The following is a 25,957-nucleotide window of genomic DNA, read 5'->3' on the forward strand; positions in this document are numbered from 1 at the left end:
ATATGTTTGTTTGGAATTGCAATGAAGTTATATATTAGGGAGTCTCGGCACAGAGAGTTGCTAGCACAGAACAGTTGACTCATGCTTGTATATGGATAATATTGATTGGAGAGGTTTTCCTTTTTTTCTCCCCTAACAGCCACTTTGGAGCAGATTTAGGGGATGGCTGTTGTTGCTCTTGTTTCCTCTTGTTAAGAAGTGATTTAAAATGCATTAAAGTAGACTAAATGTTTGTAGAGATTGCTTGTGAATACAGCATTTAGGCTATGTGATAACCTGCTATCAACTCTCTCTACTCATTAGAATTCAGTCATATTTTGCATACAGCATCATGTCATTCATGATTGTTAAAGGATGATGGAAACAGAAGATTTTAGAATGTCATGCCAGCGTGACATGGTGATGCCAGTGACATTTCTCACTTTTTCTTGTTTAGTGTCGGTGGATGTTAGCCTGTGTCTCAGTTCAGATTAGTAAAAAACGAGGATGTAGCCCAGAACAAGTTTAGAACAACATTCTGCATGCACTTCTATTCATTCAATTTTTTTTTGTAAGAAAAATTATTTCAAATATACCCTACCATTTAAAATATTTTTTTCTTAATTTTAAGAAATGTTTCTTGAGCATCAAATCAACATATTAGAATGATTTCTGAAGGATAATGTGACACTGAAGACTGGAGTAATGATGCTGAAAATTCCTCTTTGCATCACACAAATAAATTACATTTTAAATTATATTAAAATAAAAAAATATATTTTACATTGTAAAGATATTTCATAATATTGCTGTTTTTGTTGCATTTGTTTTTTTTTAGAAATAAATGCAGCCTTGGTTACTACCACTTTCAAAAACATTGGAAAAATCTTTCCAAACCCAAACTTTTAAATTAGTGTACGTTGTAAATGTGGTTGCCTTTTAAAAATTAGGTATGATACATTGTGCTATATTGTGAATTTTAGATTGTCATTGGCCCTGCAACTCCTTTAGTTGCTGCCTTTAGTGTCTTATTCCCTTTATAAAATAGCTTTTGTTATTAAATAATTTAGATTAAATGTATTTTTCATTTAATCATTATTTTACTAAGCCGTGGCATCTTTTGTCGGTTATAGCATCTGACATGACAATAGCTACATTTACATGGACACCTTTTGAATGAAATCATTCCGTTTGATGAACCCGAACATAGTACGCTAATTAAAGTGATGTGCATGTTCATGTCACAATCTTCAAATCGGATTTGATCTTTGGTCATGCACAGAGTGGTCGAATATACAGTGTTTCCTGCTGTTGGCGCATACTACTAACTAGGGATGCCTGCCACTAACAATTATTTTGGTAATCAAGTAATCAGTAAATTATTTTGACAATTAATCGAGTCATCAATTAATAAATATAGACCTAAGTGAACAATAACCATTAAAATGACTTGTAATTTGTTCAAATAAAGCATCAAAAAAGCAATTAGTAGGTTTTATTGAATACCACTGTTAAAATACATAATGTAGTACACATAATAAACTGTACATTACATATTATTACACATGCCTGAAGAGGGGGGGCCAACAGCCTGGTGATTGTTGTTATTACACATACAGCGTGATCAAATCTTTGTTTAACTCTTTTCCCACCATTGATGAAATTTTCCATCATTTATGTGACAACGCTTCCCAGCCATTGACAGAATTTTCTGGCTTTCTGTGTTTTCAGTGTTATACGGTAGGGGGATCTATTATGCATTTTCTGAAAGAGTAGAACATTTCTGGATCAAAACAGACAAAAAAGGAGCAGAAACAAGTGATAAAAGTAGGCTATTTATTATGCACATTGTAGTCTTTGAGGGGGAAAAAACTTGATTTTCTCAGCTTTTTGTTCAAGATGTTGCTTTTTTTATGAAACGTTCCCATATTTAGGCTAAGTGTTGAGAAAAAAACGTTGACCGGCCGGTTAGTCTCACATACTGATTCCAACCCGGTCTGTTTTTTTGCCAGTGGCACATGCAATAACGTCAGCTTCACGTTCTTGCTCTCTTTTTTCCGACAGCTAAGTTACACACACCCGTCTCATTCGATCTGGTTCAATAGTCCTTGTATTGCGCATAATTTGACTAATTCCCGCAGGTTTGGTGCTCGCACCAAAAGCGCTTTTCCACTCCACGGTATGGCTCAGTTTGCTTTTCCACGGCAGTTTAGTACCACTTCAAAGTGGTGTGATTATAGACTGATATACCACTTAACAGATGATGAGTGGAGTAGATTTTTATATTAACATAACTATATTCAACAACAACAGCTCGTTCTGTGCATCATACCATACATTTCTACGTCGAAACTTTCCAGTTTCGGTTCTCAGTCTGGTCAAGTGTTTACACGTCCTATCAAATGTATTAGAAAAGGTGTAAACCACCCGTTACAATCCGAATTAAGTTTCAGTCGGATTTGGCCAATTCATTACGATTGATGTGGTTACATGTGACTTTTTTTTTGCCCGACTGTGCTACTATTCTGATTACACATGGATTATTAGGGTCCATGTAAAAGCAGCTATTGTATTACTTGTTTCATTTTTTGACATGCGTGTTATAATAGGTATAATGTAGCAAAGCATCATGATCTAAAGATTGGCACGGAGCGCTAATGATCATTCTCTCTCCTTCTCTGTGTGTTTTTTGACAGCGAAACCTGGGGGCCGAGTAAGGTGTCAGTACTTCCCAGCTGTGGATAAAGTGCTGTTTGTGGATGATTACGCTGTGGGCTGCAGGAAAGACTTGAATGGGATTCTTCTTTTGGACACGGCTCTCCAGGCCCCTGTGTCCAAGCCAGAAGATCTGGTGCAGCTGGAGCTGCCCGTTACTGAGGTAAGAAACCCAGCAAATTGATTGATTGTATATAGCATGTTCTTTACGATATATAATGGGATTTGTCTTGATAAATGAGTGAGCTGCTATGCATTGCATGACCCCTGTCAGTAAATAGTGACCATCTCAATTCAAGCCTAAACAGTGAGGCAATCTCTGTTTTTAACTGCATGGAATCAGTTTATTCAGGGTCCCAATTATGTTTGATACAAAATCAATGGTGCTGTCATGGGACGTGAACAGCCCTGCTGCTGGCACTGGCATCAGTGAAACACGTTGGTGATCTCCATGTGTTGTTTAAACGCAGCATCCGAATTATCCGAGTAGAGTATCCAAAGCACAAGCTGTTAGGGTTGTAACGGTATGAGATTTTCACGGTATGATAATCGCCTCCGAAAATATCACGGTTTCACGGTATACGATATTAAACTATCATTATTATTATAATCATCATCAGCTACAATGACCCTTAAATGAATAAAAACAGATATGGTTTTTGGTTGAATATGGTTTATTGTAACAAACTTTTTTTATGAAAATAAGAAAACTTTATGAAAGTATGAATCTACCTTTTGGAAGAAAAATAAAAATAAAGCTGCACATCTCCCATTTGAACAAAATAAGGAATAAGTTATTTATCTTTATATTAGACAACAATAAACAAAACTGTCCTTCCTCTTTAATATGGGAGAGAAAAATGTGCAGGGTCATGTTTGTTAATATTTTCCTGAGATTATCATAGCAGCATGCATTTCTATGCTTTTTTTCAGGTCAGGTTATGATGAAGAAATGTAAGCATGTTGAGATTTTCAGGGCTCATTCTTGACCGCTGAGGTGAGAGAATGTGTCCACTTGTACTAAACATCCTCTCCGAAGGTACACTCGTGGCAGGGACACAAAGATACTTTCTGGCCACATTTGCCAGAAGAGGCATTTCATCAGCATGCATTTTCCACCATGCCAGTGGGTCAGTGTCCGTGCTGATGCTTGGAAGAGACTTGTACATCGTCATTTCAGACAGCACCTTATCACTGACATTCTCATTTCCTGAGGTTGCCTTGTTCTGCCTAGATGAAGTGATTCGCTGTAGCAAACCAGATAGACTTTTTTCTTTCTTTTTAGTGGTGGTGGTGGTGGTGGTGGTGGTGGTAGTACTGCTGCTTCCTGCTTCTTCCCAATTTTCTCCTCTTTCTGCTTGAGGATGTTCTCTATCCAAAGGAACTTTTGCAAGATTCACAGCTTCTTCCACACATGCCTCAACTGTGTCATCCAGGTTTTTACAGAAGCTTCCCTTAAATCGGGCATCCACGAAGCTGGAGATTTGTAGCACTCGTTCCACCTGCCCTGTGTATCTCCCTTGCAAGTCTTCTCTCATTACTTGCTTCATCTGTCTGATTAGTAGATTGTCTTCAGCTTGCTCAGAGAGGATTTCGCTGCAAATGTGCTCCAGTACCGGTGTGAGTGAGGACAGTGTGACCCGTTTCTCCGATGCCAGGGCATCAGTGAGGTCATAGAGTGGTTGAAGGAGCTGATTGACATTCTCAAGAGTGGCAATGTCACTATCTTTTGGCATGAAATGCCATGCACTTCTGTCACTAGCCAGGACTGCACAGACAGCTTGTTGTTGCTCCAGGAACCTGGAGATCATCTCATAAGTTGATCCCCACCTTGTTACCACGTCATGGATGAGGGCATGCTCAGGGAGTTCCAGGTCTGCCTGTTTTTTTTTAAATTCTCTTTTCCTTTTCCAACTCCGAGAAAATCCTTGAATCAAGTGTCTGCATGCCCTTACTGCAGATTCAACCCTTTGGATCTTCAAGGCTTTGCTAATGGCCAGATTTAAATTGTGACCAAAACAAGTGAGCCAAACACATGGGAACTCTGCAAAGGCCTTCTTCATATTGCTTGCATTGTCTGTGGTAATTCCGCACAGACTTTCTTTTGAAATCTTCCATTCCTGGAGCATACTATCAAACATCTCGGAGATGTTTTCTGAGGTGTGGTCTTCAGGAAAAAAATGAGACTCCAAACAATGGCACTTAAGCTGCCAATCTGAGGAGAGGTAGTGGACTGTAAAACTTATAAATGGCTCCCCTCCTCCACTACTGCTGGTCCACAGGTCTGTGGTGGCTGAAATCCACACAGCTTCCTTCAGCTGTTCTTCAACACTGGCCCTTACCTCTTTGTACATGCGAGGGATTTCATTGGTGGAAAAGTATGTTCTTGATGGTACCTTGTACATTGGGACTGCCTTCTTCATCAGGTGAAGAAAGCCAGGTTTTTCCACTACTCTAAAGGGCATCATGTCTTTAGCAATGAAATAAGCTACAGCATGATTCAATTCTTTCGCTTGTTTGGATGTAGGATCTAACTTTATTCCTTTTGCAAGTGACTGTGTGACAGTTGGTTGAGCTGGATCAGGAAGCGTCTTTGCAGAGGTAGTTTGACCCTAAAGAATTAACAGAATTATGAACATTATTAGCATGTAAACAATTAGCATGTAACTACATATACACACATAATAAACCAACAACATGGATTTAAATAGGAAAAATTTAAATAACTTGGATGGGGCAAACTAATTCAAAATTTTAAAATACTGAAACATGTCTAATAAATTGTATTAAAAAAAACATTTTTAATTTATTAATTATTATTTAAGAACAATAGAGTCTTTATGAAATGTATATTTATTTCCTCAGAAATTCTGGGTTGTCTGATATAACTGGTCTGGATTCTGTGATTGAATACAAAATGTATTTTTGAAAATGCAATCAGATAAAATGTAACAACTTTTGTTTGTCTACACAAGAGAGGTTTACTAAATTAAAACATGGACAAAAAAACTATACACAATAGTAATATATTTTAGTCATTATTATAGTCATATACTTCAGGCTAAACCAAACTTTTTTTACAGGTTGTACTGAACACCTATTAGTTTCAGTCAGTGTATTTGATGATTATTCTTTTAAAAAACAATTATAAAATGCTCATTAAGTGTTCTCTGTCTGGATATGTTCATGTGTTCACGTCTTCACATAGTGGGTGAGACAGCAGATGCTTTAAAAACCATGAGCATCATGCGTACTTGAGTGTGTACTAGATCTACTAGACGAAACGGCGCTGCTCATTCATACAGAGAGGGGGTCGCACACCAGTCTTTTTGCGCTGTATATTCACAGACACGCACATCGCGATTTGATTTACTGCACAGCTATATTTTGATTTATTCATCCATCTAGTATCTATCAAATCGCACATTTTACGTGGCATCTGTATTGTAACGCAAAAAGACTGGTGTGCATCTTTTTGACAGACGGGGATTCCCTCAGCATGACAGAAATAATATGGCCTTAAGTTATAAAATTTATGAATTACCTTTATCTTCACGGATGGATGGTGTTCCCGAATATGGGAGAACATGTTCGACGTGTTTCCTCCTTTTGCTGCCACTCTTCGTCCACATATCTTGCAAACTGGATATCCATCTTCAAGGACAACACCACGATCGTTTTTCGGATATCCAAAATATTCCCATACTGCAGATTTTAATTTTTTTTTCGGCGGGAGATAGAGATTCGCAGCCTCTGTCTCGGACATTTTCAGCGCTGTACAGGTATGGGTGGAGTCTTAAGCAGTCAAGCTGAAAGTTGCATGCGGCAGTGCGGGTGAATTCTGGTTTAAATTTTTTTTTTTTTTAAACCGCGGATAAGCAAATGTGCACGATATGATAATCGTACATGTCAATATCGCAATAAACCGCCATACCGGTATACCGTTACAACCCTACAAGCTGTAAAGGCACCACCCTCTTCTGGAAAGGGGAATGGGAGTACCAGTTCATTTGCATTTAAAGAGACACACAAAAATGGTGTTTTTTTTTAGGGGTGTCGAAATTAATCGTTTCTACGATGCATCGCGATGCAGACGAGGACGATTCGGTATCGGTTCAGTAATTGACCATAACCGGTTATACTGACGCTTTTCTGACGTCATTTGTCGCGTGTGTGCTTTGTCGCGGTAGCATACAATGGCAGAGGAGGCGAGACGCGAGTGCGAGTAATTAAAAATGCTCAGGATACTTTAAAAGCCTACATCTATTCTGGGAACATTTCGGCTCTAATGAACAACCGGGTAAGCATGACCTGGAGAAGACACGCGCTGTGCGCGCTCATGTCACGCACACATAGTGCTGATTTAAGCATCCGAACCCGAAGGTCAAATTACAATTATTCTGTGTTGTTACGCGTGATTATAAATGGATGATCGTTACCTTCAACAGCGGGCTCGGCGGCGGTTGATGCGCGCATCTCTATGGTAACATTATACATTGATGATTGAGCGCTGCTTTTAAATGAACATTTCTTTACAACAAAATTGATTTGACACAATTTCATTTACTAAATGGCATAAACAGGCTTTACTCCCTTGAAACTTAAACTGGAACTTTAAGTTCAAAAAGAGATAATCTACTCGCCGAGACTGCCTCTTTGACATAATTTTGTGTGTATGTGTTCATTCAAATAGACAAAAATAGAGATGAAAGAGAACAGAATTAGTTTTTTGTGTGCTGTCTGCGCGGCTTTGTGTTATTTGAATCTGGACACGGAAAACAGCGTGCTAAGTCCAAATTCAGTTCAAATTAACTTTCACTCTATGATGGTTTTAACCTTTGCAATTAATACGCGAATCACGTGCATTTTAACCGTTGGGCCTGGTCCATTCAGATTACTACTTACAGCTGATAAATATTTTTGACTGACACATCACTGCTTGACAGCACACAATGTTGAAGTCATAAATTCTTAAAATTTTTCATGATTGTCTTTGAAAAACATATAAGTGCAGGTCATCCGTCAGTCTTGTGCTAAGGTCAGTGTCAGTATAGCGTATAACTCAAGTATTTTGTCTCTAATCCATCACTGCACGACATAAATAATCGTGCACTTCCGTAGTATGCGGTGTACGTTAAAACTTGGCAAAAATGTAGTTGTTTGAGTGCTTGTTGATATAGCGATCGCATAACCAGTCTGACAAAGAGTGCTATGCCGACAGACTGGTCTATTGTGTCCTAGAACACTTTAAAAACAAAACTCCCAGCTCTCACCACTCCCTGGCAACATACGCTAATGTGTGAGAACCAATGGATCTTGTACACTAATGGGCACACTTACCTGAGATGGTCTGAGACACAAATATAATTTAGTTTTTACTGTTAAAATGAAATGAATAGAATGAATTTCACCCGGGGGTTGTCATTTCAAGAGTATGCACCATATGACGTAGTGGAAACAAGGGTCATGTCAAGCATGCTTGATTTGTCCTTTGATTTGTTAAATTGGATACAGTTGTGGCTTGGTCTTGGCTTTATGGGTGATTTACCATGCGTTTTAAGACCTGGTTTGTGTTCTTCGAAATATCATAAGGCTTGATAGAGGACTTGCTCATTAGTTAGTCTTTGACTGTTGATATGCTGAAGTATTCTTCCCTACAATTTGCATCATTAATGTTTGTGTTTACAAATTCTGTTCAACATATTTGTTTAGCCTTATACTAGATAATATCACATGTCCACTCATTAGTTCTGTAGCATTTAGTTAATAGACCACATCAGCATTGTTTGTTGAGATTACCTGCCTGAACAATCGATAACATTAGATTAGTATTTTTGATAGATAGTATAGTAGATAGTATAAACATGTGGCAGTGACAGAAATATCATTCTTCTAATGCTTGAAATCTAGTTTTGATCTATGTGTACATTTGTCTGATGATATTATTGCATACACAATAGAGGCTATTGATGTCAAAACAGACTTCTGCAGGCCGCGAGCTGTTCCTCAAAGGAGCCATATCTGTTCTGCTAGGTCACATGAGTTAACTTAGGAGTTCCCTAGTCTCAGTCATGTGACTCAACTTATTGCTGTTCAGAAAGGCCATTCATAAACGTGTACAGTGAAATGTGAGAACTGAAGTGTAAACGTGAGTCATTACCAAAGCACTGAAAGCAAAATCTGTTTGTATAGGTTTTTTTATATATACCATAATGTTGATTGTGATTAGCTTGTTCTTTTTATGGTATTGGTTTTGGTATTGACATGGTAAAATGGATACGAGACTGATACATGAGGCCTGCCTTTATGTTCAGTCTTTCTAAGCTCTAGGGTGGTGTTTTACTTCTGCAGTTGTCTAAAATTACATTGCCGTCATGCCATTTTTATGAGTTGTTGTTACAACTTGAGTGTTTCTTTTCACACACATAGCCTAAATAGTTGGAAATCGCTAGGTGGAACCAACAGATACATTATTGTTTGAAATGTCAGCCGTACATCTCTGTGATGTGCTTTATTGTTATGAGTAATGTAAGCTGTGAACTTCCATCTGAGCTCTCAGTAAAAGATACAAAGCGTATTAAGGTGATTTGTGACAACGTTCCCCAGAACTCAGTGGAGTGAAGGATGCAGCTACAGCGATACCAATGTTGTCATGATGTGCTCAGGTTCACAATTATCAATGTTGACCATATGGACTTTTCATACATGTCAGTACAAATCAGTATGAAATGAAAGAGACTGAGAGACTGATTTTGTCTGTATTTAGATTAATAAAGATTTACCCATTTAGACTTAGCATAGACTCTAAAAAATACACTACCATTCAAAAGCTTGGGGTCGGTAAAGTTTTTAAAAATGTTTTCTTGGGGTCGGTAAAATTTGTAAAAATGTTTTTGAAAGTAGTCCTAGGTTAATTTTATTTGGTAATAAAATAAATGTATTCCTGTAATGGCAAAGCTGAATTTACTCCAGCATCATTACTCCAGTCTTCAACGTCACATGATCCTTCAGAAATCATTCTAACATGCTGATTTCCTGCTCAAGACACATTACTTGGCACAGTTTTAAAAAATCTGTGCGGCTTAATTTGTGGAAACATGTTATTTTCAAGTTAATTCTTTTAATTAATCATTCAGTAAACAGCATTTATTCGAAATGGAAATCTTTTTATCATTATAAATGTCTTAACTGTCACTTTTGATCAATTTAATGAATTCTTGCTGAGTAGAAGTAATTTCTCTTAAAAAAATTGGTCCTGTAACATCTGTTTCCTGCAGTAAAAAGCAGAATCATTCCTGTGCTATTGGCCCATTGAGATCAATATCCCTAAATCTGAAGGAGTCAAATGGTCATTTGATATCATCATGAGGAAATACAGACACGAGGAGGCCATTCACAGTGCATTTGCTTTGAGTGTGACGGATGGTCATGTTCAACTCCTTTCCTAAGAGTTCTCTGCTCTGTATTTAGATGAATCAAATGACTTTATGCTTATATTCTGTGCCTCTGAGGTTTGAATAGGTGGTAATGAATTGAAATGTTCCTCTTGTTACCCTGCAGGCCCAGCAGATGTTGTATGCTTGTATGGAGAAGGTGGATGTTTCCAACACCGAGGGCTACGATCTCTTTCTCACCCAGCTTAAAGATGGCCTGGAGAATACCTCACATGAGACGGCGGCCAATCACAAAGTGGCAAAGGTGAGTCCAACATGAAGGAGGATGCATCATCTCACTGTACAAAGCGAGCAGTTGTAAAAAAAAGTTTAGTGTAGAAATATAATTAGCCTAATTAATTATCAACCTAGCCTACTATTAGGCTTGGGCGGTATCCAAATTTTGATACCGTCAAACCTCCTCCCTATTTTACCGGGGTATACGGTATTACCGTGACTAATTAAAAATTATGACATAAGGCTCAGACAGCGTCACAAAAATGTTGGCTTGTGCCTACACCGTTCAGAAACTGAATACCAGATCGGGCAAAAAAAAACAAACAATCAAGGCCAACCCGTGCACGTTTTAGTCTGATCCAAGCTGACGGCATTAAATGTAATATGAGCCGGAGCCCTATTTAGACTCGACTATTTTTAATACGTGGGCCGTTATAATATGGTGGCGCCAAATAATTTTTTAACCCAGGTGCTGAGGGGGTGGTAGATATAAATACTATTTATAAATGTGCAAAAATGGGACAATTAATAATATTTAATTATTTTAATTATGACAATTGTATTCATTTTATTAATTAATTTAAATTAAATTAACAAGCAAGAAGTGCATTTGTAAATCCGGTGACACGCGTCCATTGATTTTTATTAATACAACTTTTCTGTCAGTGCTGCAAAGATTAAGAGAAATGCACATCATGGATTAAATAATCAGCGAGTGGCCTATTTCTTTTCGTTTTGAATTGTTTCGTTTAATGAAATTTCAAGCTTTATTTAGATATCTGTCATCTCTGTGAGACATACACTGAGTTTCGGTTGATTTATGATGAGATTTCAATGCAAGTGACCGAGCGCGCCAGCGCACGATCATGTCATGATTATGTTGTCTGCTATATTTGATTCTTATTTATTATTGGTTGATAAAAAAATTATTAAAATTAAGATACAATTTATACAAAATGAAATTCACTTTAAAAAAAGGCCTTTTACAAAATGAAACTTAATTAAGTGGTCAATGTCTGACTCCCGATGCATCCCATCTTACTCGTGCTGTTCAGTTTTCATTATCAACGTAAAAAACAAAAAAACATTATAATATTTTAACAAATATAAACTAATGCGCTTATTTAATGAACTCGGGGCAAAATGCATCCTCGCAGCAGTGAGTGGGTGGTTGTTTCGGAGATGCGACATTAGGTTAGAGGTGTTTCCATCTCTCGCGGTCACCTTTTTTATTGCAACATTTACAAATTGCCTCGTCAGTATTTACCGCCTCTCCCTTCTCTCTCTCTCTCTTTCTCCTCCACACTGTCACTTGATGACAACTACATAAGCATTTTTAGGCATTGAATAAATTATATTTATATATTATATATAAGTGCCGGTAATGACGGTATTGAAACTGATACCGTTGCTATTTTAAGACCCCGCTGTATACAATATTACCGAAATACCGCCCAACCCTACCTACTATAGGTTGAACAGTCACTATTTTGATCTTTCTATCAGAATCTGTCCAGCCCATTTCTGCCTAATTGTGAAGTAATTTATATCTCATAATTGCCTAGTTTATATATTAGAATTGACTTTGTGGTTCACAATATTAACTTTACTTCTCATAATTATGACTATGTAGCTCACAATTACGATCCTATCGCAACAATTGCAACTTTATTCCTCATAATTTACTTTATATAATCTGACAATTTTGACTTTATAGCTCCAATTGCAAGTTTATTTCTCTGAAATGATTCACAGTTGGGACTTCCTGTTTGTAAGTGGGTTTTTTTCCGTTATTGATGATCTCACTATTACAAATTTCTGTCTGACAATTTTTGCTTAATTTCTCACAATTGTGACTTTAATCCCTATTTAAAACTTTATTGCACACTTTATCATTTTTCTAACGCAGAAAACATGTTTCCATATAAAATATTTTGTCCTATCAAGAAATGTTTTTATTTAATTCATAGCCATATCTGATTTTTCAGTGATGTGATTGTAGGATACATTCTGAAAGTGTTCTTCAATCACAGTGCTGGTTCTCTCTCTCCTTCTCTCCCTCAAACACGTTGTAGTATTGCTCATCTATTCATTATTGTGTAGTGCTGGGATTTGGCTTCATGTTTCAGGCCTGCAGAGCTTCTTGCAAGCTACCTTTTCTTAAATTTGTGTATAAAGTTGGATTAAAATCTCCTGACACAGTCTGTGATGTGACATGCATGTTTGTTGATGTAATGCAATCTGACTGTGTTGTTTGTTAATAAGCAAAAATAGCTGAGTCATGTTGCATTACAGCGTATAGTTTATTCATGAGACGCATCCTCATGGTGACTGATCTGTGCAGACACACACACACACACACACACACACACACACACACACACACACACACACACACACACACACACACACACACACACACACACACACACACACACACACACACACACACACACTGTATTGAACAGCGGTGCTGCAGATCTTGGTGGTGTATCAGTAGCCCTGCAGTAAAGGAGGATGATCAAAGACTCCCACTGATACACCTGTGCCACTGAAGTTTGACGGAGCTGAGGTCCATCTTAAGACGCTCTGTGTTCTATGGAAGTAAAATAATGCCAAATGTTTTTGAAACAAAAAGCCTGTTGAATTGTACTATTTGAAAAAAAAATATGAATTGCATCAACCCTGCTTGTATTTTAATGCATTGTATTTTTAGGGCTTGCATTGCTATGGGCTGAAATTTAGCATGGTTAAATATTTAAGCTGTGAATATTTAAATTAAAAACATTTCAAACACATTTTCATTAGTAAACTTTCAATAATCCATATTCAGCTTTCATATTTCACTTCCAAAATATTCAAACTGATTAAAAATACAACCTATAATATTCAACAGGTGGTTTTCGGTCCATTTTATTTCGCTGTGCAAATTCACTTCCACAAATTCAGTTGTTCAAATTCAAATTCAGTAAATTCAACGTTGACGTCCAGGAACTGCAGGAAAAGCAGTAGATTACCGAGCATAATCTCCATCTGCTGTTAGTCGACCTCACCAGCAGGGGGTGCAACCGTGTGTTGTTGACGAAGCCCGAGCAACAGTTAGAGCAAGCCATTCATTCATGAAAGCTAATTTACAACAATTGAGCATGCATTACGTTTTTTGTTATGATGATAAAGGCACAAAAGCTGTTTTTTATGTTTCATTCATTTACTTCATTGTTACTTTCCCTGTGTTAGGCTACATGTTATCAACTTTTTCTACCATGAACGGATTATAATCTGTTTCCCTCAATACCTCATACTCACGGATTCCCCTTCCATCAGGACAAAACGCTTAACGTAGTTTAATGGACTAATACACTGATATAAAAGACCAAATTCGCACCTTATTGGGGAAGTAGCCTATGCCTACATGTTAATATTCCAACATACATGATTAATCTAGGAAGGGTCATAGCACTTTCATATTGTTGTCCTATATTGTTAGTTTAACTGTAACTTAAGTCGCTTTGGATAAAAGCGTCTGCTAAATAATTAAATGTAAAATTGGATTGACATTCGCACATTTAAGGACCGTCTCTAAAGTAACATTGGTAGTCCTATAGGCCTAAACGTTTCTAACTTCAATAGCAAACTTCAATTTATTTGAATAAATTGCGCATTATGCCTGACACCTACATGAACACTTTACAGTTGGTTTTATGACTGCAAGTTGTTCTCTTGAAGTTAGAAACGTGTATACCAATGTCGTATGTAACTTTAGAGACGGTCCCTAAATGTGCGAATGTCCAATGTCAAGCCAATTTATGCCAGTATCACTGAGAAACGCTCAGCTTTAAACTTATTCTGAGTCCTTCTGCTTGCCTGCGAGTTTGATCTTTTATATCACTGTATTAGTCCATTAAGCTACGTTAAGCGTTTTATATGTCCAGCAGGGGAATCCTGACGTATTGAGGGAAACCCTATTAGCCTACTACATGCAGCACAATCGCCGCAATATACGGTTGAGACAACTAAACAACCAATAGATATGTCAAACTCAAATGTAACATTGGATCTGTATACATCGGGGGGAATAACATTATAATCTCGTTCACGGTAGAGATGCATGTAGCTACACAGGATAAGTAATCGTGAAGACACTGAATTTCAGATAAAACATAATAATCACAGATAGACTTACATTGTTATAAATGGGTTTTCATGAATGAATGGCTTGCTCTAACTGTTGCTCGGGCTTCGTCAACAACAGACGCTTGCACCCCTGCTGGTGAGGTCGACTAACAGCAGATGGAGATTATGCTTCGTAATCTACTGCTTTTCCTGCAGTTCCTGGATGTCAACGTTGAATTTACTGTCAAATTTGAACCACTGAATTTTTGGAAGTGAATTTGCACAGCGAAATAAAATGGACTTAAAACCGCCTGTTGAATATTATAGGTTGTATTTTTAATCAGTTTGAATATTTTGGAAGTGAAATATGAAAGCTGAATATGGATTATTGAAATTTTACTAATGAAAATGTGTTTGAAATGTTTTGAATTTAAATATTCGCAGCTTAAATATTCAACCATGCTAAATTTCAGCCCATAAAAATGCAAGCCCTAAAAATACAATGCATTAAAATACAAGCAGGGCTAATGCAATGCATATTTTTTTCAAGTAGTACAATTCAACAGGCTTTTTGTTTCAAAAACATTTGGCATTATTTTACTTCCATAGTGTTCGTGCATACTGTCCCATGTGCTGCTGTAAGAATGCAAAAGAAGGGCACAAAGGCACTCTCAGTTCACAGAGTAACGGATGATTAGATGTGACTTTAGTTAGTGTTCGGACTATCTGCAGCAAAACTTTACTAAAGGCCGCTTGCTTCCTTTTGTTCTCTTAATTTTCCGTTTTAATGTACTCTTTTGTGAGTACAAATAAAATAAATAAATAAAAACAGTAACATCAAAATAAAGCATAACAAGAAAACTAATATACTATTAAATAACTAGGTATGTAAACAATACATTGTTATATCGAGATTTATAAGGCAGGCCTAGGTTATAATTCACCCAAAAATGTAAATTCTGTCATCATGTACGCATGTTGTTTCAAACCTATAAGATTTTCTTGCAACTTCCAAACACAAATGAAGGTATTTTTTTATGAAACCTGAGAGATTTCTGTCCCTCCATTTAAAAATCTCCATTTAGACATTCCTCTAAAACTTAAAAGATCAAAAAAATTTTGCCGGTGGCGTGATCGATAAAGAGCGACACACCGGTCTCGTATCTCTCACAGCCCTCGGCCTCGTCCTGCTCGCCACAAAGGCATCATAAAATTAACTGTGAAAACAGTTGAGTAGTCTAATCCAAATCCAAGTATTCTGAATTGACAGGATGGCTTAATATGATGAACAGATTTACAACAACGAGCATACTGTAGTAAACATGGACATTAAAATGCTTGCATGACACGTGAAAACATGCCAGTGAGTAAATGCAGAATATGCATTATCTGCAATTTTTTGCATTTTTTTTTGGATGAACTAACCATTTACAGTTTGTGAATAGTAATTTTGACGTGCTTTCTAGCGATTATAACTGATTGATTTGCATTGATCATCTGAAGCGCACACACGCTGGAACTGCCCCCCTTAAAGTGAAAGCGCAAATTTAAATCACCATATCATATTTAGTTTTATTAGTATGATTATTCAAAGCATTTTAGATAGTTTATTCTTATATGTATAGCGTATTAATAGTGGGAGAGGCGGGATATAGTGAGCATGGGATAGTCACAGCAACCTCTCTTTAGTCCAACTTAAAATATTGCGATAGTATCTTATTGTGATTTCAGTATCATGATTTGTTTCGAATAATGACATGAGTGTATCGTTACACCCCTAAACTAACATAAATAAACTTAAATTGTTTATAAAATAAAAATAATTTTCCAGTAGTAATAAAATGACAGTAACAATATATGATGATAAAAAAACTAATGAAAAATAAATTAACATCAAAATAAAGCATAAGTTAACTAAAATAAATGTAATAGTTATTTTTCTTTCTCTCTTTGGCTCTAGGGCTGATCTTGAACTCTCATCACTGAAGTCTCTGTATCAGATGTAAAATGTGTACAGAGAGCAGTGATTTCTATAGTTTTTTTGTGGATGGTGTCTACAGAGCACATCTGTGTAATGAGAAAACAAGATATAATCGGTTATCTCACTATCGGCTCCTTTATTAGGGGCCAAGCACCGAAGGTGCGGGCACCTATTGTAATTGTTCTGGTTCTTTTTCTTCTTCTTCCGACTGGGCGTCTATGGCATTCCATAGAACCGTTTGCGGGAAAGTTGTTTTGGTGTGACATTCTGATAGAGGACAGTCCCAACATTAAATACACCAATTTTGGTGTCTCTAACTCATTCCCTCTAGCGCCACCACCTGTCCAAAATTTCACTTTTGAACCGTAAGGCCTATCAACAAAATAATTTTTTCCTCTGATTCCGGAGCTCATGACGATTCGATTGCACTCTATGACGTCATTTTCTGTCATAAAAATATGTCCGTCATTTGAATTGTTCAAAAAACCTACTTTTTAGAAAACTCGTCCTAGACGGTTTGTCCGATTTTCACAAAAATTTTACCAGATCATCCTCAGGCAGTGGGGACAAAAAGTTATGGAATTCAAGTTGATTCGTTAAACCGCTTTCGATAAACGCACAAACAAATTTTACGTAGCGCTTGCGAAAACAGATGTAAGGCTGTATCTCCGCAACACTTTATCGTATTAAGACAAAACTTGGTACATGGCATCACAAGCATGACCTGAGGCTTCATGCAGCGTTTCGGCACAGCACCACCTACTGGTCCGGAGATACAGAAAATGGCTATTTTGCTTATAACTTCTGAACGGTTTGTCCAAAAATCATACAAGTGGTCTCGTTAGATTCAGGGCATCATGTCGAGTCGACTGATATCCAATTTTTCCAGATCAGCCATTTTGGCCGTCGGCCATTTTGAATTATGTGCTAAAATGCTGTATTTTCTGAACGCATGAACGAATTTTTACGAAACTCGGTATGGGTCATTAGTACGATGCCTTGAAGGAGCCTGAGAAGTTTCGAAACAGCGCCACCTAGTGGTAAAATTCATTTTTCAAATGCTTAAAACTCTGGGTGTGGTTGACTTATTTTCACGGGAGTCATCTCGTTAGGTTCCTGAATCCTTGCCGTGTCCAACGATACCACCCATGCTAGGTTTCGCCTTACGGTTTGTGTAGCATTGAGATTTAGTGCTTAAACATTTGCTAATATCTTCAAAACCGCTAGTCTGATCGAGACGAAACCACCGTCAGAAGTTTGGAAACATAGGTCGCTGGCTATACAACAATGCCCAAATGTCAAAATATTGATAGTAAGGGGTAGTAAAATCCAATCAATATCAAGTCAGTAATTTTTTATGTGATTTTTGTCATATAAATGTCTATAACTCCAAAACGAAATGAGATATTTTCACCAAATTTGACACATGTATGGGCTCACTCTGAGGTCACATAAAAAAATGGTGGTATTCAGCCTCTTGGTGGCGCTATAATACAACAAAATGTGAAATTCTCATTGGCTTATTGAATGACATTACAATATTGTGATATAAAATGCTATACTTAACAAATGCATTGGTGTAACATTACAGAACTCAGAATGTGCCGTCATCACCACCCCCTGAAGGTACTCATAATTTTGACCAAAAGGTGGCGCTGTCTCGAAATCTTTTAACAAAATTTCCAAAACTGCTAAAAATTTTGAAAAAATCTGCCTATTGTAATGTCACGGGTCTCTTTATCACCAGACTCTGACCACATCACATCAATTTTGTAACTATTACACCCATTGTTCAAAATTGATTATCCATTAAATCATCTTATAAGTTACTTTATAAGGCAATTCCATGCAAAGGTCATCTTTACCATGAAAAAATAAAGTTTTAACCAAAAGAACAAAACCCTTTTTAAGTTGTCCATTTAGGTCTGTAATATACTGTATTAATGTGCTTTAACAAAAGTTTTAAGAAAATTGCCTTGTTTATCCACCAGATATGAGGTGAGCAACAATGCTTAAATTACATTTTCAACCAGACATATTTCATGCTTTCAAAAAAAGGTATCAAAGACCCCCCTTTTTAAACTTTATTTTAACAGTAAGCATTTTGCAGAAAGATGGAGGCATGCCTGAGAAATAAATATACTAATTTTGTCATAACAGCACTGCCTGTTGAATTTATAAGGGCTATAATAAAGAGGTCTTGACGCTTCAGTGCACTGTCACGTCCATAACGTTTTAAAGGTTTAGTTTATTTAATATGACAATTATAAATGCAAATAACTTGAAACTTTATTTACAAAGCTAAATTATGTTTATGCTTATTAGGATAGACAATTCATCTCACTACTTTGCTCTGAACAACCATAATAATGCGTTACGGACGTGACCGTTACGGACACTTCATATTAAATCATGCATATGACTATTGTTATATGTTTCAAGACAGAAATGATTTTGGCAACTTCATTTCAAGTTTTGTTTTGTAGAAAGACTATTTAAAGTGAATTTCGTTTTGTATAAATTGTATCTTAATTTTAAATCAAAGTTTCATCAATAGCATGGATCACTTGCAACACGTAAACTAGAGCGCGTCTCATAACTAAACAGAAACTCGACGTATGCCTCTCAGAAATATAGCCTATCTATAGAAAGATTGCAAAGATCAAAACGAAAAGAAATAGGCAACTCTCTGATTGTGTAATCTGTATGTGCTTGTTCCACCACCACGTCCCTTTAGAGGCTCGGTACGATCACGCTGACAAAATAATAATAATAATAGGCTAATAATATTGCATGTCAATTATTTTGTCGAATCATTTTTATACGAAATAAAATGTGATGATTTTGACTCGCGACTGTGCATTAAAATCCATAAACTGGCCGAAAACCGTGCGATCATTTAGACACAAAAAACGTAGGCGTTACATGATTGCTGGTGACTCACATCTACGGACTATAATGTCCATCGGTTCACCTGACTGTGGAGGGAACCTTTTGAACTCCTATATGACAAACATTAATTTTTAATGTATTTTAATTTTGACTGACTTCCGTAATAGTCTCTGCTTTAATGTTCCGTCTATGTGTTTATAGTAGCCTATTCACGTCGTAGTCGAGAGACGTCCTGCAATTGCGCGAGGAACCTGATTGGTTTAGGCGCGAAACAGGCGCCCTCTAATTCGCTCGCGCTTCCTGTCATTCAAGCTCAGATTTTGACAGCTCGAAGATAGCGTTATCTTAAAGCTAAACACCTACCACAACGACAGATGGATAAAATGGTAGGATGATACTAAAAACCAATACTTCAATACTTTTACATATTGAATTAAGAAGTACAGTAATATCCAAGCTAAAATAAAAACTAATTCATAATGGGGGGGGGGGGGGGTCTTCAGAATCATTTCAGACAGTCTTCTTAATGTGAAAACACAGCCATTATGCGTCAACAAAAGTGCCATGATGGTTTGATTGTTGATTTTCCAAACAGATTCTATGTATTTCAGACGCGTCACATCCATAACAGGGTTTTTGTCACATCCATAACGTTGGTTTTTCCTCATAATACACTTCATAAAAATATATATATTTTAAACATTGATATTTTTATGTTCAGCTAAGACCCCTTCATCATGTGGATAGCAATATTTATACATTGGATTTAAAAGTTCACAGACTTTAAAGGAAATCGAACAGTATACCAAAAACTCTGTCATTTTCCGTCACATCCATAACGCATGCATATTTTCCTTTTTTGGGGGTGCTTAAATATATTTTAGAAAAACATATTTTGCCTATCAATTCCCCAGATTGGGTGCTCTGAGAATATGCATTTCCAATTTAAATATTGTAAGAAGTTTTTTTTTTCTGAGACATTTCACCTGTCATTATGAGTTCAAATGTCACATCCATAACACTGGAATTACCCTATATATGATTTTTCAGCCATTTGCCCAAAATCCTCTTAAAATGTCTCTAATTGCTCCTTGCTGCAGTTGGTCTGACACTCCCAGCCATGTTGGCATGTCTTGTCGTCTTTGCGCTTGGCCCCGGTAATGGCTGCTTGCAGCTATATTTTACAATCTGTGTTTATGACCCCTCATAAATGCTGGTCTAGGTATTTTTACATGAGTCATATTTATCTAAGAGGGACAAAACTGATCCTATATCAGCACTCTTAAAATAAATTGACCAGTGAAGTTAATAATGGCTGACATCCAGATTACACTGCTGTAACAATGAGAATCAGCTACGGTGATGGATTTCTCACTCGCTGTCAAATGACCCCTGTCAGACCTCTACACTGGGTTCTGGAACTTTCCTGGCTCTTGGAAAGTTATTTCACATTTTGTTTGAACGTTGGAGGTTTAAATGAGACTGAAGTTCAGATAAGCCAGGATTTCTGTGAGCCAGCTTGTTTAGACTTGTTCATACTTTTCAGATTAGAAATGTTTAGATGCTTTGGCCTGAAACTAGGCAGGTGTTACAGACTCCTAAAAAAGACATACACCATCTAGTATTTCCATTTTCCATCTTGCATGCCTATCTGCTGTGAATGCTGTTGAAATTGAATGTCTCTCTCCGTCTTTTTTCTCTCTCTCCAGTGGGCGACCGTGACCTTCCATCTCCCTCATCACGTGCTGAGAGTGGTAACAAGTGCCATCGTGAACGAGCTCAAAAAGCTGAATCAGAATGTGGCGGCCCTATCGGTCGCCTCTTCAGTTATGGACAGACTCTCCTACCTCTTACCGAGTGGAAGGCCAGAGCTAGGTGTTGGACCCGGACGCTCTGTTGACAGGTAACTGCATGAAACAGGGCCACTTCTGTTTTTTTGTGTGTGATGAGATTATTTGTGATGGCATAACAGCATTCTGATTTATAAATGTTACCTTAAATAGTGCTGAAGGGTGTGCTATTACTTTTATAAACAATCAGACTTTCCACTATCACTTGATGGACAGTGGGACTTATGTTGATGAATGGACCAAAGCCACATCTATAAACCTGTAAATCGTTGAGATTTGGTGTCTTTCAGCTGGATGCAATACAAAAAACATCCAGAACACCTTAAGTAACCACACTAAAACACGTTGGAAACCACCCAGAACACCCCATATCCATAGTTGCAGGTTTAGCCTGGGCAAGCACATCTCACGTTTTCTTAATAAAGTGTAAAAAGGATGTAGACTCATTTGTGGGTCTGTTTGAGGTTTGTGTGCTCTTCACCAAAGATCTCGTTTCATTTAATATTGTGTGTGTTTGTGTGATATGTATAGGTCTCTGATGTACAGTGAAGCTAACAGGAGAGAGACGTTCACATCCTGGCCTCATTCTGGCTACAGATGGGCTCAGCCTGATCCAATGGCCCAGGCGGGCTTTTATCACCAGGTTTGTGTCATCACCATGGCAATGATTTTTTAAAAATTGACTCACCTTTAAATTTTCCCCTAACTTTCCCTTCTCAGGTCCGCTTTACTTTGCTTTCTGCGTGGGATGTTTTATTTTTGGTTTCTTTTTTCGCTGTTTGAATGATTCCTCAAAAGCTGGGCTCATAAGACTACAGGAGTTTCAGGTGCAAACTAGGTATTTACACCTGAAAAATGTAGTGGAACCTTTAGTCTACAGCAAGTCGCCGCAACACAGTATCCATTTTGTTTGCATCCGCTTCCCCATGAGGTGCTAAATCTGGCATGATAATCTTAAATCTTGTAGTGTGTGATGTGCCACAATTTTCAAATCTTATAGTGTGTACTGGTGTGAGATTTGAAATAAGAAAATCTGTGAAGATTCTCCTTATGTGTGTGATGCAACCAGGTTTCACTATTGGTTAGATTTAAAATCTCCTGTAGTCTGATCCCAGCTTCAATGGCCACTGACTGATTGTGAAAGCCGGATTGTATCTCTATTTGGAAGTGAAATAATAATCTTTGAGCCCAGACTAGGTCAACAAGAATGAAAGGAAACAAATTTGAATTATTGAGACAGTAAAAATAGAAGAAATAAATCCGGGATTATTTAAACATTAACCGTCAATTAATGTTTGAAATGGCTATTATGAGATCAAAGATCATTTCATGAATGTTTTGATTTCAGTTTTATTTTGATATCTGGGATTTCCCGATGCTGCTATGGTACCTGATGTATTGTCTCTACTCGTGTCACCATGCATGCCAAGAAGGGTTGAGCTGCGCTGTAACCAAGGAGACCACACTACTCCTCTCACCCATGTTCCCTGTTGTCATGCCAACCGAACAGAGCGAGGGGAGAACAGTGGCTCTGTGTTGCGGATGAAAGGGTGGTGCCACAGCAAAGGGACATTCTGTTAGTTCAAGAAATAAAGAACGAAACTGGAAAATGTGATGAATTATGAACTGAAGTTATCTTAAAGGACTGTAATGAAAATAAAGAAGTTGGACAAAAAATTGGAAAGTGCTTATCAAAGCACTCATTTGGGTCATGTGACACTCCTTGACTATTGCATTTATAGTGTGCAATGATTTACCGACTTTATTCACTGCACAACATTGTTTTTTTTTACCTGTTGTCTTTTGACTGGTCTATTTTTATCTAACTATAGATAACAGCTCACTCTTCTTCCTTCTAGCCTGCATCTACAGGTGATGACCGGGCCATGTGCTTCACCTGCAGTGTGTGTTTGGTGTGCTGGGAACCTACAGATGAGCCCTGGTGAGAAGCATCCTACTAAAATCAGCCCACAATGTCATACTCACTCACAAAGCAGAAATTGCACTGCTATTAAAAGCTTTAGATAAATGTACCTTAACGAAGGCCAATGGCTGCAACCCCTCCAATTGCTAATAACCATTTTATTACTACATTTAATGCTCCTTTAGGTCTGAGCATGAGCGCCATTCTCCGAATTGTCCGTTTGTGAAAGGAGAGCACACCCAAAACGTTCCACTATCCGTCACCTTGGCCACCAGCCCTGCTCAGTGTCCCAGTGCAGATGGTTCGGATAAAATCGTGTGTTATGGGTTTGGAAGCTGCCCTCATTTTCTTGCTACGGCAACCAAAAGGGGGAAGATTTGCATCTGGGATGTTTCAAAGCTTATGAAGGTATGTTGATAATCTCTAAAGTGTGTGCGAAAGATGCAATATGCCTGTATCTCAGTGCACTACAATGTTTTTCTCTCCTCTGCAGGTGCATTTAAAGTTCGAGGTGAACCCATATGACCCAGCCATCCTGAGGCAGCTGATCCTGTCTGGCAGCGAGCAGCAGAGTCTCACGGGCACAGAATCACGCAGACCCACGCTCTCCTGGCTAGAGGAGGCCACTTGCTGCTCTGACTTACCAAAACTAGAGGGGGACAGGTGCTAAACCCACATTTACACACTTTTTGCAAATTACTCTAAAACATCTTACCCTATTATTGTGTTTATTGAACATTTCCTATGTTTTGTATCTAGCGATGACCAGATAGAGGACTCGGACAGCGAAGACCATTCCAGATCAGAGTCAGTCACAGGTAAAACATTGATTTTCATGAATTAACATTTATGCATCACTTTTTTTTATATCTATGCCCAAGCATCCTACTTATTGTTCTTCCTCGTGTTTTTGTAGGCCCACTGGGTCAGAAGGAGACGATGGAGGTGAGTTTGGGAGTCACAGCTCTCAGTGTCCTACAGCAGCCTGAGAAGTTGCAGTGGGAGGTGGTGGCCAGTGTGCTGGAGGACACAGTTAAAGACCTGGAGGAGTTGGGGGCCAACCCACAGCACTCACTGGGGCCCCCTAAACCTGATAAGGCAAAGGATAGGCTGGCTGAGCACCACAACATTCCCTTCCCCTGCCTTCTGGCCGGTGGACTGCTAAGCTACCGGTCAGCGGCTAGTTCTCCACTAGGTCCCCCTCCGTCTCGTCGCTCCATGGATAGCCCAATAAGGACTGCTGCCCCTGAGGGGCTTGCAACAGACCAGGGTCCCATGGAAATCGAGTCCTGTAATCCCCCCACAGACCTGGGCTCCCCGAAGCTTCCACCAGCTGCCCCTGTGCATAGGACTATGCCCGTACTTCTCCTGTACAGCATCAAGGAAGCAGACGAGAAGTCTTCAGGGAAGGTGTTCACCCAAATGAACAACCTGATGAGCAAAGGACTTCATGAGGAGGGCTTCACTGTCCCGCAGATTATCGAGATGGAGTTTGACTCACATGAGCAGCTGCTGCTGCAGGACCCTCCCATCACATACATCCAGCAGTTTGCGGATGCGGCGGCTGGGCTCGGACCTCTGGATGGGGAAAAGTGGAGCTCGCTGGCTCCACGGCCGGGCTCTCTGGTGCAGTGCTTGCGGTTGCCGAAAGCATTAGAAGAAGAGAACCTGTATGTGGACTCCATCACGCCCTGCAGCGATGGCTTACACTTGTTAGTCGGTCTTCAACCATGCTCTGTAGAGTCCCTTAGTGCTATCAATCAGGTGGAGGTGTTAAACACCCTAAACCGTTTGCACTCGGCCCTCTGTGCCCATCGCAAAGGACAGACATTGGCCAATGGGCATGACGCCCACTCGGGCATCTCTCCTCCAAAGACCCCTCTCATCCTGCCCCCTCACGACCAGCAGCAGGCCCATACTTCCAGGCCTCTTGGGGGCAGTGGGGGCGGCGGATACTTAGCACTCTACAAGTTAAATTACTCCACCCGCATCGTGACCCTGGAAGAGGAACCAGTGAAGGTGCAGCAGATTCGTGACCCACGGGATGCTGTCACGTCTCTCCTCCTCTTGCCGCCAGATGTTCTAGATAGCAGAGAGGATGATGGAGAGGAAACGTCTGAGGAGTCGACACCCTCTGGGCTCAAAAATGGCACGGGAACAGTGGCGTCCGCAGTGATAGCTGGCCCAAGTGCGGGATCAGCCGCTGGGAAGGAGAAGAGAGGAGAGGTGGCCGGACTCGGACACCTGGTGGTGACTACACAAGCGGGTTACATCATGATTTTGGACTTGTCCACCCTAGAGGTGTTAGCAAAAGTGGAGCCACCCAAGAAAGAGGGGACAGAGGAGGTGGACCCCTTCGTCTCTGTTACCTACTGCTCAGGCACTGACCGGCTGTGTGCCTGCACAAAAGGTAAGCAAGTGTGCAGTTATTGACCTTAGGGATGCACCGATACCACTTTTTTTCAGATCAAGTACAAGTACTTGCCGATACCAAGTACCGATATGAGTACTTAATAATACCATTACAGTTCTTCTAACAATGTTTTATCAGATTTTTTTAGATTTCTCACTGTAACAAAGTAAATATACAACTTGTATAATCAAATTGCTTATGTTAAAGTAGTTATTTCTCACCCCTCCTCTTGACAATAGCAGAGCATAGTTTGCAGTCTGATCTACTTTTATTATCATTGCTTATCTTAAAATATCTCCAAATGGCTGACATTACTCCTCCTCTGACTACCGGCTCAACTGACGAGAGGTTAGGCTAATGTCACGTTGCCATAAGGGGCCGTTCACATATCGTGTGCAAATTCTATATTTCATATGTAGG

At 38.7% G+C, this 25,957-nt stretch overlaps 1 protein-coding gene across 12 annotated transcripts in view; it reads left to right on the forward strand.

Moving 5' to 3' along the window:
- The window catches only part of birc6 (baculoviral IAP repeat containing 6), a 117,576-nt gene that overhangs the window by 2,347 nt on the left and 89,272 nt on the right, over positions 1 to 25,957 (forward strand). For all 12 annotated transcript variants that reach the window (XM_077239452.1, XM_077239444.1, XM_077239446.1 and 9 more), the window contains exons 2-10: positions 2,676 to 2,857; positions 10,255 to 10,392; positions 21,060 to 21,253; positions 21,732 to 21,843; positions 23,060 to 23,142; positions 23,310 to 23,532; positions 23,618 to 23,787; positions 23,884 to 23,942; positions 24,041 to 25,534. In XM_077239452.1, coding sequence (XP_077095567.1) covers positions 2,676 to 2,857; positions 10,255 to 10,392; positions 21,060 to 21,253; positions 21,732 to 21,843; positions 23,060 to 23,142; positions 23,310 to 23,532; positions 23,618 to 23,787; positions 23,884 to 23,942; positions 24,041 to 25,534 — 2,655 coding nt within the window. The remainder of the gene's footprint in view (positions 1 to 2,675; positions 2,858 to 10,254; positions 10,393 to 21,059; positions 21,254 to 21,731; positions 21,844 to 23,059; positions 23,143 to 23,309; positions 23,533 to 23,617; positions 23,788 to 23,883; positions 23,943 to 24,040; positions 25,535 to 25,957) is intronic.

The sequence above is a fragment of the Siphateles boraxobius genome, unplaced genomic scaffold, assembly GCF_051911475.1.
Source record: "Siphateles boraxobius isolate OS27281-9 unplaced genomic scaffold, OSU_SipBor_1 22, whole genome shotgun sequence".
In the NCBI taxonomy this organism is placed as follows: Eukaryota; Metazoa; Chordata; class Actinopteri; order Cypriniformes; family Leuciscidae; genus Siphateles; species Siphateles boraxobius.